Source organism: Rhinopithecus bieti, unplaced genomic scaffold (genome assembly GCF_001698545.2).
Source record: "Rhinopithecus bieti isolate Rb0 unplaced genomic scaffold, ASM169854v2 scaffold_45617, whole genome shotgun sequence".
Lineage (NCBI taxonomy): Eukaryota > Metazoa > Chordata > Mammalia > Primates > Cercopithecidae > Rhinopithecus > Rhinopithecus bieti.
Genome location: NW_016819136.1, coordinates 1,563,002 through 1,584,591, shown reverse-complemented (window position 1 = coordinate 1,584,591; position 21,590 = coordinate 1,563,002). Strand labels below are relative to the sequence as shown.

Here is a 21,590-nt window from a genome sequence, read left to right as displayed (position 1 = left end):
AAAAAAAAAAAAAAAAAAAAAAAAACACCCAGAGACTATTATGAACACCTCTATGCACAAAAACTAGAAAACCAAGAAGAAATGGATAAATTTCTGGAAATATAGAACCTCCCAAGATTGAGCCAGGAAGAAATTAAAACCCCATACAGACCAAGAATGAGTTCCAAAATTGAACCAGTGATTAAAAGCCCATCAACCAAAAAAAGCCCAGGACCAGATGGATTCACAGCCAAATTCTACCAGACATGTAAAGAAGGGTTGGTACCATTCCTACTGAAACTATTCAAAAAAAAAAAATTGAGGAGGAGGAACTTCTCCCTAACTCATTCTATGAGGCCAGCATCATTCAGCATCATTCTGATACCAAAACCTGGCAGAGAAACAACACAAAAAGAAAACCTGAGGCCAATATGTTTGATGAGCATTGATGCAAAAATCCTCAACAAAATACTAACAAACTGAATCCAGCAGCACATTAAAAAGTGAATTCACCACAATCAAGTAGGCTTTATCCCTGGGATGCAAGGTTGGTTCAACATACACAAATCAGTAAGTGTGATTCATTACATAAACAGAACTAAAAACAAAAACCACGTGATCATCTCAATAGCTGCAGAAAAGGCTTTCAATACAATTCAACATCTGTTCATGTTAAAAACCCTCAACAAACCAGGCACTGAAGGAACATACCTCAAAATAATAAGAGCCACCTATGACAAACCCCACAGCCAGCATCATACTGAATGGGCAAAAGCTGGAAGAATTCCCCTTGAGAACTGGAATGAGACAAAGATGCCCACTCTCATCACTTCTATTCAACATAGTACTGGAAGTCCTGACCAGAACAATCAAGCAAGGGAAAGACAGAAAAGGCATCCAAACAGGAAATCAAACTGTATCTATTTGCAGAAGATATGATTTTTATATCTAGAAAACCCCATAGTCTGCCCAAAAGCTCCTAGATATGATGAGCAACTTTGGCAAAATTTCAGGATACAAAAATCAATATACAAAATCAGTAGTTTTCTATACCCAACAACATCCAAGCTGAGTGCCAAGTCGAGACCACAATCCCATTCATTATAGCAAAAGAAAAAGAAGTAAAATACCTAGAAATACGGTTAACCAGGAAAGTGAAAGATCTCTACAACAAGAATTATAAAATACTGCTCAAATAAATCAGAGATGACACAAATGGAAAAACATTCCATGCTCGTGATAGGAAGAATCAATATTGTTAAAATGTTCATACTGCCCAAAGCATTTTATAGATTCAATGCTATTCCTATCAAACTACCAATGACATTCTTCACAGAATTAGGAAAAAAGTTTTCTAAAAATTATATAGAACCAAAAAAGAGCCCAATAGCCAAAGTAATCCTAAGCAAAAAGAACAAAGCTGGAGGCATCACAATACCCAACTTCCAGCTATACTATAAGACAACTATAACCAAAACAGCATGGTACTGGTATGAAAACAGACACATAGACCAATGGAACAGAACAGAGAGCCCAGAAATAAAGCCACACACCTACAACCATCTGGTCATTGACAAAGTTGACAAAAAAAGCAATGGGAAAAGAACTCCCTATTCAATAAATGGTGCTGGAATAACTGGCTAGCCATATGCAGAAGATTGAAACTGGCCCCCTTCCTTACACCATATATAAAAACCAGCCCAAGATGGATTAAAGACTTAAATATAAAACTTAAAATTATGAAACCCTTGAAGAAAATTTAGGAATGACCAGGCACAGTGGTTCACACTTGTAATCTCAGCAGTCTAGGAGGCTGAGGCAGGTGGATCACTTGAGCTCAGGAGTTCAAGACCAGCCTGGGCTAGATGGTAAAACCTCATCTCTACAAAAAAATACATAAATTATCCAGGTGTAGTAGTGTGCACCTATAGTCCCAGCTACTTGGGGGGGCTGAAGCAGGAGAATTGCTTGAGTCCAGGAGGTTGAGGCTGCAGTAAGCTATGTTTGCACCACTGCACTCCAGCCTGGGTGACACAGTGAGACCCCGTCTCGAAAAAGAAAAAAAAAAAAAAAGAAAGAAAATTTGGAAAATACCATTCTGGACATAAGCCCTAGCAAAGATTTCATGATGAAGACATCAAAAGCAATTGCAACAACAAAAAAATTGACAAATGGGGCATAATTAAACTAAACAGTGTCTGCACAGCAAAAGAAACTATCAACAGAGTAAACAGACAACCTACAGAATGGGAGAAAATATTTACAAACTATGTGTCTGAAAATGCTCTAACATCCAGAATCTATAAGGAACTTAAAGAAATTAATAAGCAAAAACACAAACAACCCAATAAAAAAGTAGGCAAGGTATATGAACAGACACTTTTCAAAAGAAGACATACATCTGGCCAGCAAGCATATGAAAAAATGCTCAACATCCCTAATCACTAGAGAAATGCATATCAAACCACAGTGAGATACTATCTCACACCAGACAGAGTGGCTATTATTAAAAAGTAAAAAAATAACAGCTGTGAGGTTGCAGAGAAAAAGGAATGCCTATACACTGCTGCTGGGAGTGTAAGTTAGTTCAGCCATTGTGGAAAGCAGTTTGGCAATTTCTCAAAGAACTTAAAACAGAACTACCATTTGACCTGAGAATCCCATTACTGGGTATCTAACCACAGGAATATAAATTGTTCTACCATAAAGACACATGCACAAGTATATTAATCACAGCGCTATTCACAACAGTAAAGACATGCAATGCACAAGAATGTTCATCGCAGCACTATTCACAACAGTAAAGACATGCAATCAACCTAGATGCCCATCAATGGTAGACTGGATAAATAAAACATGGTATATATACACCATGGGATAGTATGCAGTCATAAAAAAGAACAAGGCCATGCCCTTTGTAGCAACATGTATGGAGCTGGAGGCCATTATCCTGAGTGAACTACTGCGGGAACAGAAAACTAAATACCCATGTTTTCACTTACAAGTGGGAGATGAACACTGAGTACACATGGCCACAAAGAAGGGAACAGTAGACACTGGGGCCTACTTGAGGGTGGAGGGGGAAGGAGGGTAAGGACTAAAAACTACCTATTGGGTACCATGCTTATTACCTGGGTCATGAATTAATCTGTACACCAAACTCCCAAGACACACAATTTACCTGTATAACTAATGTGTACATGTACCCCTGAAACTAAAAGATCAAAAACATTTAAAAAGTGGTGTCATGTAACCGTAAAAAATGATTTAAAAGAACACAGATTTAAAAGACCTCCTAATTTTGGCCAGGCGTGGTGGCTCACACTGTAATCCCAGCACCTTGAGAGGCCGAGGCAGGTGGATCACCTGAGGTTGGAGTTCGAGACCAGCCTGGGCAACGTGGTGAAACCCCATCTCTATTAAAAATACAAAAACAAAATTAGCTGGGCGTGGTGGTGGGCACCTGTAATCCTAGCTACATAGGAGGCTGAAGCAGGAGACTCACTTGAACTCGGGAGGTGGAGGTTGCAGTGAGCCGAGATTGCGCCATTGCACTCCACCCTGGGCAACAAGAGCAAGGCTCCGTCTCAAAATAAATTTTAAAAAAGACCCCTAATTTTATTTATTTTCTCACATGAAAATGTTTAATGTTTATGCTGATGCATATCTGAGTGCTTATCATCAAATCAAAGTGTGAAGTAAAAAAAGGCAGTTTAAGAAAGTTCCAGTGTTTCAAAGAGAGCACTTTTTAAAAGGTATATACATAAAAAACATTTCATTATACCATAAAATAAATGCAGCACCGTAAGATAAAGGAAGACTAATATATATGAAGTTTTGGTCTTTCTCCCCTCTACAGCTGCAACCATCTTCAATCTGCTGAACTTAACTCAATGGTTACAGGAATTTTTTGCTTTTTTTTTGGTCTCCTATTCAGTTCACATTTCAGGCTGTTCAGCAGATGCCTGTGATTCTGGAGATTCAAATCACTGGTGAAAGTTTTTTCTCTGTTTCCTCAGTTTTTCAGGAGCTTTTCTTCATAAAATGATCTCCCGCTGTTTGAAGTACCTTCAGTCTTCCTCATCAACAAAACTAAATTCAAAAGTACCTTACTGAAAATTTTTTGTTCACATCTCTCTGATTGTTGGAGTAGGGTCATATCCCAGTAAAAATAGTCTCATTGGAATTGATTCGCCTTTTACTGGTGCACCATCCATTATTTCATATTTGGTGATTGTTTCTGTTTCTGCTGTGGTACTGGGTCCAATTCCTGTGATCTCTTTTTTGATCAGTTGTAACTCCATATGTTGTATTTTTATTCTTACTACCAAGAAGTAAATTTTTCCGACTATTACATGCTTTAAATGATACTCTGATTTATTATATTCAAATTATATATGTAGACAATCTTCAATGCCCACTTTTTTTTGTTGTTTGTTTGGAGACGGAGTCTCACTCTGTCGCCCAGGCTGGAGTGCAGTGGTGCGATCTCGGCTCACTGCCAGCGCCACCTCCTGGCTTCACGCCATTCTCCTGCCTCAGCCAGTAGCTGGGACTACAGACGTCCGGCACCAAGCCCGGCTAATTTTTTGTATTTTTAGTGGAGAAGGGATTAAGTGGAGACGGGGTTTCACCGTGTTAGCCAGGACGGTCTCAATATCCTGACCTCGTGATCCGTCCGCCTCCGCCTCCCAAAGTGCTGGGATTATAGGCCTGAGCCACGGCGCCCGGCCTCAATGCCCACTTCTGTCTTAATACAATTGTTAACATCAGGACAGGTGGCAAGGTGGTGAACAATAAGATCATATTCTTTTACTAAATCTGTCAGTGTTCTTCCTATTGTCACTTTAAGAAAATACCTCCAGCGAACATTTGCATAAATTCAGAATCATAACTTCTTCTCTGAGTCAGTTCTCCAGGTGAGGTTAGTTCTTGCATTAGGTTTATAAATTCATGAGCATTACTCTTGTCATTGAAAAGTTCCATTTGACCTATAAATTCAATTCTAATTCCTTCGTGCTCTAGCCTCTATCCAGGTTGCTTAAAGGTTACATTTACCTTTCCTGAAACAGATTCTCCATTATAAAGAGATAGTGTTTTTCTACTTTGCCATTTTCAGTTTTCATTTCTGTCATTTTCCCGGCTTCCCCATCATTAACGACAATATCGATCTCACAAATTGGACCAAAAAAAGCCTTCAAGAAAACTCATTGTCAGCACTGCTGCCACATCCCCCCTACTTTACTCCTCTTCACTCAGGAGAACTCTCAGACCCAGCTCCCTCTGCTCAGCACCCCCAATTTGGAAAATTTAGATCCAGTGGTGGTCATTTGAGTGCTAGAATTAGATTTAATCCACAAATAATTATTTTTAAAAATCATTGTATTCTTACTATTTTAAAAAAGAAGCCTTTGAAACTCGATCTCAAGAAATACCAGCCCAGGTGTGGTAGCTCACACTTGCCCCACTTTGGGAGGCTGATGTGGGAGGATCATTTGAGGCCACAAGTTCAAGACCAGCCTGGGCAACATAGGGAGATGCTTGTCTCTATAAAAAATGTTTTAAAATTGGCCAGGCATTGTGGTGCACACCTGTGGTCCCAACTACTGAGGCTGAGGTAGGAGGATCACTTGAGCCCAGGAGGTAGAGACTACAGTGAACTGTGATTGCACCACTGCACTCCAACCTGGGCAACAGAGCAAGACCCTGTCTCAAAAAAAGAAAGAAAGAAATACTACAACTTTGATTACCAGGTAGCAAGTCAGAGGAGAGCAGCATGCTTTGTAGTCATGATCAGATTCTCTTTTGTAATAAAGCTTCTGACTAATTCTAGGTCTAGTCAGCAACATACTTATAAATGTTTAGATTTAGAATTAGCTGGAAGCCTTTGTTTTGCAAAGCCATTTATAACATCAGACAGTCAATATAATCATTGATATTGAAGCCAGATATATCAGAAAACAAATGCAGTTGTGTTTCAGAAAACAAACTTCATTTATCACCAGCATAGAACAATTCCTCCTGGGTCTTTTCAGCCATAAAAATGGCAGTGCAACATTAATAGGCATCCTCTCAGAAGATAAAGAGAAATAATGTATCCAGTTCTTCTGAAATACCAAGTTCTCTAGGTAGAAATGAGTCACAAGAAAATACAAAATAGATTCAGAAGAAATATAACAAGTTAAATATTAGCTACTGAGTAAAGAGGAAGATTTGTATCTCAGGCATCCACATTTTCAAAACTGGAAGAACAGAAAAAATAATTTTTTTAAATTATAAAACTCATAATCACAAGACAATAGCTATTGATAGCAATCTCTTTGCTTCTCTACCATCAATAATAAGAACAAAATTGATTTTGGTTCCTAGTATTCATAACAATATCATCTACGAATACATAATTACGTGTAGGCTGGGCATGGTGGCTCACGCCCACAATCCCAGCTCTTTGGGAGGCCAAGGCGGGTGGATCACCTGAGCTCCGGAGTTTGAGATTGGCCTGGAGCAACACAGCAAGACCCTGTCTCTACCAAAAAAAAAAAAAAATGCCAAGCATGTTGGTGCATGCCAGTAATCCCAGCTACTCCAGAGGCTGAAGCACAAGAATCACTTGAGCCCAGGAGGCGGAGGTTGCAGTGAGCTGAGATTGCACCATAGCACTCCAGCCTGGGTGAGAGAGCGAGACGCCTGTCGTAAAAAAAAAAAAAAAAAAAAAAAAAAAAAAAAAATATATATATACATATATATATATATATACCTATATAATATATATGTTTACATAAATGTTTCAAATAAAGGAATAATATCTAACGGTTAATAAAATACTTAGATTATAAACTAAATTGCGGCTGGGCGCAGTGGCTCATTCCTGTAATCCCAGTACTTTGGGAGGCTGAGGGAGATAGATTGCTTGAGCCCAGGAGTTTGAGACCAGCATGGCCAACACGGCAAAACCCCTCTACTAAAAAAAATACAAAAATTATCCAGGCGTGGTGACGCACACCTGTAATCCCAGCTACTCAGGAGGCTGAGGCACAAGAATCGCTTGAACCTGGGAGGCAGAGGTTGCTGTGAGCCGAGATTGCACCTCTTCACTCCAGCTTGGGTGTGGGTGACAGAGCAAAACTCTGTCTCAAATAAATAAATAAATAAAATTGATTATAGAACAACTTTCTCTTTGACTATGTCAAATGACTCACCTTATATGAATCTCTGCTGCTGCTGCTGAATTCTAATTTTATGTAGCAGGCTAAATCATGTGCTCCCAAAGTTAATAAAATATCTAAAATATTTAGGATAAATTCAGTTGCAAACTAACTATAAGATTATTTGAGATGTTTACCAAAATAAAACTTACATTTATTTATTTATTTATTTATTTATTTATTTATTTATTTTGAGACAGTCTCAATCTATCACCCAGGCTGGAGTGCAGTGGCACAATCTCAGCTTACTGCAACCTCCAACTCCCAGGCTCAGGAGATCCTCCCACCTCAGGCTTCCAAGTAGCTGAGACTACACGTGTATACCACCATGCCCAGCTAATTTTTGTATTTTTTGGTACAGACGGGTCCAGGCTGGTCTCAAACTCCTGGGCTCAAGCAATTCACCTGCCTCAACCTCCCAAAGTGCTGGGATTATAGGCATGAGCCACCATACCCAGTCCCAAAATAAAACTTTTTAACACATAATCAATGAAATTCTTCTTATGAGGATTTAACCATTAATTTCCAATTAAGAAATTTAACCAACTTCTTAAGTGGAACTTTTAAAAATATATTGTCTTTGACGTAGTCCATAGATACTGCAGTCTCAAGTGTATAGCTCCATGATTTTCACAAAGGGAATACATACATGCACCACCACGCCGATCAGGATATAGAACTTATACGAGCATCCCAAAAGCTCCCTCGCAGTCTTTACTTACCTGACTCTCCACAACAGTAACTACTATGCTGACTTTATGTCCATAAATTTGTTTGGCCTGGTTTTTATCTTTATATAAAGAAATTATATAGCATGTACTCTTTTATATCTGGCTTCTTTTGCTCAACATTGTTATCTGTGAGTTCTACTCATATTGTTACAAGTATCAGTACTTTGTATTTTTTTTCATTGTTATATAGGATTCTTTTGTGGGAATATACACAATCTATTCATCCATTCTATTACTGATGGCCACCTGAACTGTTTTGAGTTTGGGACCATCATAAATAATGTTGCTATGAACACTGTAGTACATCATTCAGAGTACAAATGTACCCATTTCTGATGAATGTATACCTAGGAGTGGAACTGCTGAGTCACAGAGAGTTCATACCTTTAGTAGTTACTGCCAAGCTTTTTGGCAAAGTGGGTGTTGCAATTTACACTCCACCAATATTCAGTTGTTTCACATGAAACCATTTTGAATTGAGTTCAACCTAATTGAATTGGTACCTTAATGAATAAATATACTTTTAGTTTTCAAAAGGTCTGAACTTACTTGTTGGAAGCATTACCTAATTAAATAATTATACTGTTCACATGCGAATTTAACCAAATATTTGAATACCAGTTTATATACTGCCAAAATAAAATCAAAGCATGTCTAATTCTTCCTCCTCACAACATAAATCAGTTTATATAGGCTCAACCTTCTAAGAATAATAGCATTCTCCCAAATTTATCATTAGGTAAGAACACAAGGACTAACCTATTATATTTCTAGAACTGGCAAATTTCTGCATGAAGCGTGAACTGGTAAAAAGCAATTCAAACATTCTGTCAGCACTGATACGAAAACACGGTTGATAAAAGTCTTCCATGAAGATCTTTCTCAGAAACATTTTCTGGAAAACAGAAACACAAACCAAAAGAGAAGAAATAAAGAAAGATTATTTTAACACTTTAGGGGTTTTGTGGGGTTTTCTTTGTATTGTTTTATTTTGGGCATAAAATCATTTTTAAATATGATTACAATGAGGAGAACATTCCAGAACACTACTAAAACTCCAAATAGGAATTAAATATATACATATGTACAACCTATAACTATGCATAACAATATATAGTTAACTAAACTACATATAATCAATGTTTCAACTGTCAAAACCCAAAAGATACAGAAGTATTTAACTTGAATGATACCAAATGGCCATAATACTCAAAAGAATATTTCAAAAGGGACAAAGACAATATACAGACACATAAGATAGTATCTACCATAGAAATTAGCAACTTCTACCTCTGAATGCTCACTCAGTAAATATTAATTTGTCAATGGCTATAATATCTGCTGTACTTAGCTTATCAGCCTGAATAATGTTTCAACTTGACTTAATGTTCACTACCCAAAGACAAGAATGACTATAATCACAACCTATTCTCAACACCACACATTAAAAGAACTAAGAAATCCTTTTGAAAAGTATTCATCAAAGCTAAATAATGTCCAATGAAATATTACATTTTTTCTGGGAATTTGATAATCATAATGGTGTTGAAAACTACTAGTGACAAATGAAGAAGCAATATCTTGCTCACCTATTCTCATATGCCCTGGAAATATTATATAAAATAGCCCATACTTACATAGTGCTTACTATATGTTAGACATTGTGCTACATACCTTACAAGTATTGACTCATCCTCACTGCAATGCTATGAGATAAGTGGTAATTATCATCATTATTTCCAGATGAGGAAACAGAATCACAGAAATAATTGCCAAGGCCCCATGGCTAGTGAGTGACTGACCTGGAATTTGAACTCACTCCAGCTCCAGAGCACACAAACTTAACATCTATTTTATACTGCCAGAAGGAATTTAACTTAGAAGAACTAAACAGAAAGAAAAAAAAAAATACCTAGGAACAGAAGCTTGGCATAATAGAGGAAGTAGCATAAAGCAATCCAATATGAAATTGTAATGATTTCAGGACCAGGATCATTTACTATTATTTCAAGGATTATGCCCCATTGATACAGAATAAAAATTGCTACAAAAGCTCCCCATGTTTCAGAAATCAAGCTCTAAGAATGATCTGGGTAAAGCATCTGTCAATATTAGTCAGGTGAAATCAAAGGGCAATAGTCTATGAATCAGAAAAACTCTTCCAGCTCCAGCTTCATCCCCAGCTATTGCTATTTATTCCCCATTGAATGATTTGTGTCTCCCTATTTTGCTCGAGGCATAAAGGACTTACGGATATCAGATAGATATTGATTTGCTTCTCCCTTCAACAATACTGTATGTAGGCAAAAACTATTTACTGCAATTTCTTTTTTTTTTTTTTTTTTGAGACGGAGTCTCGCTCTGTCGCCCAGACTGGAGTGTAGTGGCCGGATCTCAGCTCACTGCAAGCTCCGCCTCCCGGGTTCACGCCATTCTCCCGCCTCACGAGTAGCTGGGACTACAGGCGCCCGCCACCACGCCCCGCTAGTTTTTTTTTTTTTTTCTTTTTTTGTATTTTTTTAGTAGAGGCGGGGTTTCACTGTGTTAGCCAGGATGGTCTCGATCTCCTGACCTCGTGATCCGCCCGTCTCGGCCTCCCAAAGTGCTGGGATTACAGGCTTGAGCCACCGCGCCCGGCCAATTTCAAATAATGGCTCCTCAGCGTAGAAATGAATCACAAAACTAGGAAATTTTGCTAAGCTTTGTGAGGTAACTTTCCAATTAGGCCTGGGAAACAGCTTTTTCTGACATGTAAGTATTATATGTTCATTGTAAAAATAATTCAAATATTCACAAAGGAAGAAAACAACTAAAGGTGATTCTGTTGATCTTGTTCATTTCCTTCACAGAACCTATCCTGACTTGTAGTTATACTTTTATTGGTTTATTGACTTACCTTTCTCCTGCTCACTATACTAGATCAACATACTATCACTAAATAAAATGATGTTTGGTTTAAAGTGATCTGCAATCTCCCTCACTCCCTCTAAAACCATACACACGTCCCCAATCTCCTGGGATGGTTTACTTTTTGTGACCTTTTCAATTGTCAGTTCAGTTCATTGACTTCAACCATCTTCATAACTTAACTTTAAAAAAGTAAAAAAATAGATTCATTATTTTACCCATTAAATACATATGACAAGTCCAATATTTTGGAATGTGCTTAGGGAAACCAGTAGGAGCACTTGATTTGTTATCTAATGATAATCTAATGAGAAAAAAATCACCATACACTTTAAATAAAACTCCCCAAACAGAGGTCTGAATGTTACATATACCTTCTCACTGCTGTAAAGCCAAATAGCCTTTGCAAGGAGCAAAGTGTGATCAGAGTTCATGTGCAATAAAGAATCTATACACTACTACTCTTTATTTCTAGATATGCACAATTTTCATCAGTTTTATTGTTATCCTTTATGCAACTTACAATGTTACTTTTATAGGATTCTTTGGTTTTTTGTTTTTTTTTTTTTTTCTTTTTTTTTTGGAGACAGACTCTCACTCTCGGAATTAAAAGCTTGTGCCACCACACTCAGCTAATTTTTGTATTTTTAGTAGAGTTGGGCTTTCATTACATTGGCCAGACTGGTCTTGAACTCCTGACCCCATGTGACCCACCTGAGTCGGCCTTCCAAAGTGCTGGGATTACAGGCGCGCGCCACCGCATCCAGCTGAAACTACTTTGGAATGACCATTCTTATAAAAGCAGCAGGTGAGAAAGAAAAAAAAAAATCCTGGTTTTGGTGTTACTTACCTATTTGGCCACTGGGGGCCAGAGGAGATCTTCCTAAAGTCCTAAATTCAGGTAAACAGTGTATGACTAATCCATGCCCTGCTGCGTACTAAAGCATGAATGGTAAGGACACTAATAAAGCAGTCGCTATGCTACCCTTGATCTTTCCAAACGTCTCCTACTACACTGACTTCAGTGGCAATGATCTTACAATTTTAAGAAAAAGAGTCCTTAAAATGCCTACTTAATAAGTGCAACAACAAGCCTCAAGTTATTTGTACTAAATTTTCCTTTAAACAACTACTTTCATTATATTTTTTGCTTTCTCTTTCTTTTTCCCTTTCTCTCTCCTATTGGTGGTTACAAGAAAGTAACACAATCATAGTGTCTATAACATCTATCCTCAAAACTAAAACATAAGTATTATTATTATTATTATTATTATTATTATTATTATCTTTTTTTTAAAGAGACAGGATCTGGCTCTGTAGCCCAGGCTAGAGTGCAATGGTGCAGTCATAGCTCACTGCAGCCTTGACCTCCTGGGTTCAAGTGATGCTCCTGCTTCAGCCTCCTGAGTAGCTAGGACTACAGGCATGCACCACCATGCCCCGCTAATTTTTTATGTGATGTAGAGACAAGTCTTGCCCAGACTGGTCTCAAACTCCTGGCCCAAGCAATCCTCCCACCTCGGCCTCTCCAAGTACTGGGATTACGGATATGAGCCACTGTGTGCAACCAAGAAAAACTAAAATTTTTGATCTTTCTCAAAAGCAGTATAACACACACAATCTATATTTTGGAAGTTTTTAAAATATGTTTTAAAAAATTAAATTTTATATTAAGGAAAACACATTAACATAGTAAGCTTACATCTACATAAAATGGTTGGGAAATGGGCTTACATTGACTAACACAATATTATTGTGTGCTGGGTATTATATACAAAGCAGCGGAGATGTCTCTTCTTCACTCCTTCCGAGTTAAAGGTGCCCAATTAGGGTAATTCCCAGCCTCTCTCTACAACTTTAACTCACTCTAACCAAAGGAAGTAGATTATTGTTATGGACTGAATGTTTGTGTCCCCACAAATTCTGTTAAAGCCCTAACTCCTGGTGTGGCTGTATTTGGAGATGGGGCCTCTAAAGAAAGTAATTCATTGGCCGGGCACGGTGGCTCACGCCTGTGGTCCCAGCACTTTGGGAAGCCGACGCGGGCGGATCACGAGGTCAGGCAATCAAGACCATCAGGGCTAACACGGTGAAACCCCGTCTCTACAAAAAATACAAAAAATTAGCCGGGCGTGGTGTCGGGCGCCTGCAGTCCCAGTTACTCGGGAGGCTGAGGCAGGAGAATGACCTGAACCCGGGAGGCGGAGCTTGCAGTGAGCTGAGATCGCGCCACCGCACTCCAGCCTGGGCGATAGAGGCTCCGCCTCAAAAAAAAAAGAAAGAAAGAAAGAAAGAAAGTAATTAAGTTAAATAAGGTGGGTCCAATATCTGGTAGAATTAGTGTCCTTATAAGAAGAGATACCAGACACTTTGGGAGGCCGGGGTTAAAGGATCAGTTGAGGCCAGGAGTTCAAGACCACCCTGGCCAACATGAGGAAACCCCCCTCTACTAAAATTACAAAAAATTAGCGGGGCGTGGTGGTGCATGTTTGTAATCCCAGCTACTCCAGGTGTTCCAGAGGCTGAGGCACAAGAATCACTTGAACCCTGGAGGCAGAGATTGCAGTGAGCCAAGATCATGGCACTGCACTCCAGCCTGGGGGACGGACCCAGACTCTGTCTCAAAAGAAAAAAAAAAATACCAGAGTTTGCTCATGCACGCTCTCTCTCTCTCTGTGTGTGTGTGTGTCTCTGTTGCCCCCTGCTCCTCCCTCACACTTTGCCCCTCTATCCATGAGCATGTGCTAAGGAAAGGCTACGTGCAGACACAGTGAGAAGGTGGCAAGCCAGGAAGAGAGCCTTCACCAGAAACCAACTCTGCCAAACCTTGATCTGGGATTTCTATCCTGCAGAATTATATGAAATAAATTTCTGTTGTTGAAGCTACCCAATCTGTAGTATTTTGTTATGGCAGCCTGAGCTACTAGCACAGTTAGTAAATGTGGAAGGAGGATGCTGGGTAGGCTTGTCACACCTCTGTCCTTCCTTCTGGATCTAGGTGCCCACAGAAGCTGGTTCTCCTCCAGGGGGATCGTCCCTCCAGTGGGGGAGGAGGTTGAACATTGCCTGTGACTGATAGGTAAGTCCACCTCATTCTTCACTCCATCAGCAGCCCACTTATCTTTCACACATACTGACATCCGCTGACTTTGTTACTATTAGTATAAAAGGTGATATTGTGGCCTCTATCTGACTTGCTCTTCATTTTCTTTCCCAATTTGTTACCACCAGGGTGGTCAAGAAGGACTGCTATTTGTTGAGCCCACTCTAGACCCCATGTACACATGGATTACAATACAAAACAAAATGGATTACAATACAAAATGTGAAAAACATCTAGAATATAATACTCTTGAAATTCAGAAGGCCTTTGGGTCATGATTCTCTTTATCATCATATTAGGATCAAGCTTAATCTCTGCTGGCCTTCTAAAAACAAATAACTTTTTTGTTTGGTTTTGTTTTTTGAGACAGAGTCTCGCACTGTCGCTCAGGCCGGAGTGCAGTGGCGCGATCTTGGCTCACAGCAACCTCCGCCTCCCGGGTTCACGAGATTCTCCTGCCTCAGCCTCCCAAGTAGCTGGGATTACAGGTGCACACCACCACACCCAGCTAATTTTTTGTATTTTTAGTAGAGACAGGGTTTCACTACATTGACCAGACTGGTCTTGAACTCCTGACCACGTGATCTGCCCGCCTCGGCCTCCCAAAGTGCTGGGATTACAGGCGTGAGCCACTGTGCCCAGCCAAATAAGTTTTTTTTTTTAATGCCATATGGAATATTATTATCATTTATCTTTATAATAAATTTCAAATATAGAATGTTCCTCTAAAAGTGAATTAAAATTAAATGGAAATTGACTACAGTAAAAACAAATCAAAGTCAGGAGCAATTATGATGAACTTTCCATGCTCTTGCTTTTAAAAACTCATCCCATTATGCTAAAACATAACAACAGTCAAAAGCTCGCATCTTCACACAAAATATTGGAGTATTGTTCTGAGTAACACTGATGAGTACACTTTTTAAAAAATCATTTAAAGAGAGAAAGATTTCCTCTCTAGAATTTTTGAGAATCTTCTTTATTTCCTTTTGGAGGCTACCCAATAATTTAAATTAGTATTCATGTCAGAATGCATCCCTGCCATAACTACTAGATTTCATAATTATACACAAAACAAGTTTAGAAAAACCTTGCTAAGGTGTCTTTTTTAAAAAGGAGGAAAAGAAAATAATTTGGGCAGTATTGAAGTAAAGTAAAAAGAAAACCGGATGGAGACACCTGGTCATTAACTCAAGTTCTGCATAGTTAACTAGCTGCATGATTTTAGATTTAGTCTTATTTTCCCTACCAGGAAAATGAGGGATAGCCTAAATGAAATAATATGTCACTGTACCTATGACGTGTGAGCATATTTCACTGCCTGGTATATAGGAATGGGCATACAGAATTTTTATTAACACCACATTTAAAAGCTAAATGCAAAGAAGCTTTTCAGATTCCAGGCTTCTGAAGACAGTGGAATACATTAGATTTAACAGCCTCTTTCTACTATTTTCTATAAGCTTCCATTCCTTTTTTGGTTCTTTATAGGGTGAGACTGTGTCTAATGAAACTAAATTCTCAATCTGCACACCCCTATTACAAAGATAAACATAAAAACTGAAATTTTAATAAAATTTATAAGAAATTCTTTACCTTCATCAACAGAATCTGAAGTGCTGCTTTTGTCCAGAGAAAGATACTCATCTTTATTCAAGTCCAGTGACTTTGATGGCACTCTAGTTAACTTCTTTTCCAAAGCTGGTAAGAGACTCTTTTTGGTCTGTTTTTCATTCTGGGACTCCTCTTTGCCTAATCCCTAAAAGGTAAACAATCCAGTTTCAAAATAAAAAACAGATTTAGCTTAGATTTTGCAGTGAGAACTTTAATATTAAACATACTTTGAAATATTGCACTTTGAAAAATATTTACAGCATTTTGTTTGTTACACTCGCATCACATTTCCAACGCTTTTAAATGTCAGTCCATAAAATATGAGTAAATAATATACACCATTCTAAAGTCATCCTACACAATAATAAACAAGTTTATGAAAACATCATAGAAAAGAGCTTCAGAGATCATATAAGTCACTTATGCAGAAGGAAAAGGGGACAAAGGACAAAAATAATAGAACAATCCATTCTTCAGGGTAGACAAGGGAGAAGAACCAAACCCAGTTAGCTTCCCCAGTCAATGCCTGCCCCATCATCTCAAGGAAGAAAACTCACCCATCTCTCAAGACCTAACGGGGAAATGGAAAGAAAATGGAGAGATAAAAGTCACATATGAGTACAGTGGGAGAGAGAAGATTAAAACAAATTAATTTCATAGCAAACTCATAAAAACACAATTGGCTTTGCTGCAACGGGACTAAGACATTAGGCATTAAGATGTATTTAATACATGATGCTATCTATACTTTCTGGGATGGTTTAATAAAGATGATCATCTCTACAATAAATTTAATGTTAGGCATTAAAGTATGATGCTATTGCTATGTTAGTATTCAAGTAAAATAGTACTGTATTATAATCAGACTTAGTGGAATAGTACAAAAAGTCTATATAAACTATACACAGAATATTTTCTTGCATTTTCTCTATGTACACAGATGAAAGAGAGCATTTTACTTCCTGTCCCATGAGACCCCTGAGAAGCACTAAGTAGCAGAATCAGCTCCAGGGACGATACAGGTTTCCAATGGCCACCCAGATAGCAGAATAACAACTGGGACCCAGGACACAATTTATTAAAGGATTATATTACCCTAGTCAGAAGATTGATTCTTCAAGCAGAGATTATTGCTAAAATCAAGACTTGATTTATTTGGGAGTTCCACACTACAAAGCAACATGCCTATTTAGCTAAACCAAGGACCCCTTAACAGATGCTAAGTAAAGTACACTTCTCTATAGCTCCACACTTATGCTTCTCCTCTTGTTGCTAATTAAGTTCTATTTCCTACTATAAAGAATACAGATAGATGTTTATAGGAAAAGTAAGAGTCACTGTCTTTCAGTGGTTGATATCTGGATGACTTTTATTTATTTGTATACTCTACTGTATTTCATGAAGTTTTACAAAGAGTATTAATTTTATAACTTAAAAACATATTTTATTAGAAAAAAGTTATTCTTGACTTTGTTATTTCCAACTTTGTTAGAAGTGAAAATGAGGCAAAGCAAGTGACATATGATACTTTGTAGATATCTGAGAATCTCATCACATGGCTCTTGAATGCAAACAGAAAAAAAATGGCTAAACTTCTATACTACTTGTATTCTATAACCTGGAAACATCTATACTGAACACCAATGAATGTATGATCGATCTTAAAGCATTAAGTTATTCACTTCCCTTGCACCAGTAGTAAGTCACTAAGGGTCTCTAGATGAATAAGTTTTGCAAGAAACCCGTAACACAAAACTAGGCTGAGGTAGATGCATGACTGGTCAAAACAAGTTGATAACATGCTGGCCTTCCACATAAATATCTTTTCGTTCAACGTTTTCCCAACATTTACTCAGAGGAGATACTGGAAGTTCCTTGGGGGAGGGTGGAAAAGGATCATTACTGATCACAGGCAGATTCACCTTCAATTATAACAGCTTATGGTTATTGGATACTTAATGTGTGCTAGGAACTATTCTAAGTACAGTCATGCATTGCTTTGATGACAGGGATACATTATGAGAAATGCATCATTAGGCGATTTTATTGTTGTGCCATTGTCATAGAGTGTACTTAACAAATTTAGATGGTATAGCTTACTACACACCTGGGCTATATAGTATAGTTTATGGCTCCTGGTCTATAAACCTGGACGGCATGTTACTTTACTGAATACTATAGGCAATGTAACACGGTCGGAAGTACTTGTGTATCTAAACATATGTAAACATAGCAAAAGTACAGTAAAAACATGGTATAAAAGATTTAGAAAATGGTACACCTGTTTGTACCATGAATGCAGCTTACAGGACTGAGTTCTGTTGTTCTGGGTGAGTCAGTGAGTGAGTAGTCAGTGAATGTGAAGGCCTGGGACATTACTGAACACTACAGCAGACTTTATAAACATTGTACACTTAGGCTACAATATATTTACAAAAAAATTGTTTTTTCAATAATAAATTAAGCCTAGTTTACCATAACATTTTTATTTTATGAACTTTTAAATTTTAAAACTTTCTGACTCTTATAAAACACTTAGGTTAAACCACAGACACATTGGACAGCTGTACAAAATATTTTCTTTCTTTATATACTTATTCTAAAAGTTTTTTTCTATTTTAATTTTTTCTTAGTTTTTTATTTTAAACTTTTTTGTTAAAAATTAAGACACAAACACACACGTTAGCCTAGGCCTACACAGGATCAGGATCATGAATAGCACTGTCTTCCACCTTCACGTTTTGTACCACTAGAAGGTCTTCAGGGAGCTGTCATCTCCTATGATAACAATATTTTCTTCCGGAATTCCGCCTGAAGGACCTGCCTGAGGCTGTTTCAAAGTTTACTTTTTTTGTATATAGAAGTAGAAAGAGTACACTCTAAAATAATGATTTATTATTTTATTATCAAGTATTATGTACTTATATAATTGTATGTGCTATACCTTTATAGGCCTGGCAGCACAGGTTTGTTTACACCAGCATCACCACAAACATGTGAGCAACCCACTGCATTACCATGTTATGATGGTACCTCACTAGGCAAAGGAATTTTTCAGCTCCCTTAAAATGTTATGGGACTGGCCAGGCACAGCGGCTCACGCTTCTAATCCCAGCACTTTGGGAGGCTTAGGAAGGTGGATCACCTGAGGTTAGGAGTTCGTAGGAAACCCCATCTCTACTAAAAATATAAAAAATTAGCCAGGGATAGTGGTAGACGCCTGTAATCCCAGCTACTCGGGAGGTTGAGCCAGGAGAATCGCTTGAACCCAGGAGGCAGAGGCTGCAGTTAGCTGACATCACACCACTGTACTCCAGCCTGGGCAACAAGTGCGAAATTCCATATCAAACAAACAAACAAACAAACAAAAACATTATGGGACCAACACCACACATGCAGTCCATCTTTGACCAAAACATCATTATGCAGAGCATGACAGTATTTTCATATATACTAATTTATTTAACTCTTATTTTAAAAGACCTTATAAAGTATAATCCTTACTTTACAGTTGAGAAAAGAAAAGCAAAGGTTAAGTAATTAACTTATACAGTTAGCAAGTGGCAGAGGTATGATTTGAAGCCAAAGCCCTGCTCTAAATAAATTCAGCTCTGCCCCCAAACTTGCATCCCCAATCAACAGAACAAAAGCTCTGCAGTAGGAGCACTCCTAGTACTCAGAATATGGTTTCTAAATACCATTCTTCACTAAGAAAATCTATGGCTCATTAAGAAAATGGTTTGGGGCAGAAAACATACAAAATGTGTTTAGAATATATTGTTGTGCCAGAAAGAAAGGACATCATCAAAGATACTGGTCATTTCAAAAGACCAAAGGAACCAGCCTGAAGAGGCTCCCATTGGCAGAGGGCGCAAACTGAGAATCAAATAATGACTCCAAGTGATTGAAGCTCATTGGAATAAAAAACTGAAGTGTTGGCCAGGCATGGTGGCTCACGCCTGTAATCCCAGCACTTTGAGAGGCCAAGGTAGGTGGATCATGAGGTCAGGGGTTCGAGACCAGCCTGGCCAACATGATGAAACCCCATCTCTACTAAAGATACAAAAAATTACCCAGGCGTGGTGGTGCGTGCCTGTGATCTCAGCTACTTGGGAGGCTGAGGCAGGAGAATCACTTGAACCTGGGGGGTGGTGGTTACAGCGAGTTGAGATCACGCCATTGCACTCCAGCCTCTCCAAGATGAGACTCATCTCAAAAAAGTAAATAAACAAATAAATAAAACTGATGTGCTTACAATGATACTTGAGAAAACAAAAGAAGAAACTAAGTAACTGAGTATAATGCCTAGTAGTTAACTGGACCTGCCTGCTTAAAAAGCTTAAAAAGCAGCTACTGTTACTCAAGCATGCTGCTCAGGGGCTCATCTCTCCCTTCAAAACAGATTCTTTCTCCATGCTGTTGCCTTCTGTGAAAGAAAGAAAGAAAGAAAAAGAAAAACAGATTCTTTACAGCACACACAGTACTTTCCCTGGGGAAAATTCTACTACTTACAAATTTCTCCATCTTATTATTATTTTAATGATATTAATCCCCCTACAGACTGATGCTCAGGTAAAACTGCTCAGTAGCTCTGCTTTTTATATAGCTCTGAACAAAACCACATATTTTCCCACATAACCTCTGCTACTTAACAGACTTTAAACTTTTTTCCTAAAATAAGGTAGGAGCGTGATCTCTTATTTTTAACATTTTGTATACTGTATCCTTATTTATCTTGTATTCTGATTAAGATATGACAGTATCAGATATATTTTAAAAGGGATATCATATACTAACTCCTTTTGATGAATTTCCATCGAATAACTCTGTTTCTGAAACTCGACTAATTGATTCACTGGTAAAACTGATTGACTTGGATAATTTTTCATCTCTCTCCCCAGAGTCATCCAAGCTGCTTCTTCCTGGACTTCTGTAAGAAAACACATCATTATAGAAATAGAAGCTCACCTCCACACCAATAAATTATTTGGTCTCCTCATTGAGGTCATTTCCTATGATAAAAGTTTGATAAAAATGGATTACTGTAATATAACAAATAAATGTCTACTTATAACAAGGCTGTCTTCTTAAATTACATGCAAGTTGATATCATTTCTGAAAACAAGATACACTCACATGAGATTCTATGAATCTCAAAAACATTAAAAAATTAACAAAGTACAAATGGCCATAACAGTAACTAATCAACTGAAAATTGCTCATTTAAATTTCAGGTACAGAGTACATGTTTGGGTTAGATACTAGGCCGCACAAGAAGGCAGTTTTGTATCTCCTTCCTTCTGACTCAGCCCCCGCTGAAATGGTGAAGCCCTCCCAGAAGTGGACACTCAAGATGTCTGAGCCTAAGTCCATTGGCCACTCCTGCCTCCTCACTCTTCCCAGCCCTAAGAACAAGGTTTAACAAACAGATCAAATGATCATATGGCCAATACTATAATAAATGTCCTGGGATCTGCTTTCCCTTTCTCAAGGAGCAAAAAGAAAGGAAAATCTATTAAATACAATGGGAGCACAACTGATCCAATTTCCAGTGCTCAACAGGATGGAGGTGAGATGTGGAAAAATAGAGAGGAAAGGAGGAGGAAGAAGGAAGGAGAGATTGCAAATAAAGAGGAAGAAAAATGGAAGAACTGAGGAAATAAAGGTTTGAAACAGATTTGCTTCTTTCAGAGACTGAAGAACAGGAAAAGAAGTAGAAGAGAGAATGAGGATCCTGCCACACACTTTCTTAGAAAGCATTCAAGCTGGCCGGGCATGATGGCTCACGCCTGTCATCTCAACACTTTGGGAGGCCAAGGCGGGCTGATCATGAGATTAAGAGATTGAGACCATCCTGGCCAACATGGTGAAATGTCGTCTCCCCTAAAAAAAAAAAAAAAAAAAATCAAAAATATTAGCTGGGTGTGGTGGCACGCACCTGAAGTCTCAGCTACTTGGGAGGCTGATGCAGGAGACTTGCTTGAACCAGGGAGGCAGAGGCTGCAGTGAGTGAATCAAGATCACGCCACTGCCCTCCAGCATGGTGACAGA

At 38.3% G+C, this 21,590-nt stretch overlaps 1 protein-coding gene and 1 pseudogene across 1 annotated transcript in view; both read right to left on the bottom strand.

Annotated features, from left to right (window-relative positions):
* Nucleotides 1–21,590, bottom strand: part of GRAMD1C (GRAM domain containing 1C) — a 119,632-nt gene that overhangs the window by 26,251 nt on the left and 71,791 nt on the right. The window contains 4 exon segments of the mRNA XM_017858574.1: nucleotides 8,675–8,778; nucleotides 8,780–8,810; nucleotides 15,522–15,684; nucleotides 20,337–20,469. Coding sequence (XP_017714063.1) covers nucleotides 8,675–8,778; nucleotides 8,780–8,810; nucleotides 15,522–15,684; nucleotides 20,337–20,469 — 431 coding nt within the window.
* On the bottom strand, nucleotides 4,003–5,828 carry LOC108519478 (vacuolar protein sorting-associated protein 26A-like; annotated as a pseudogene).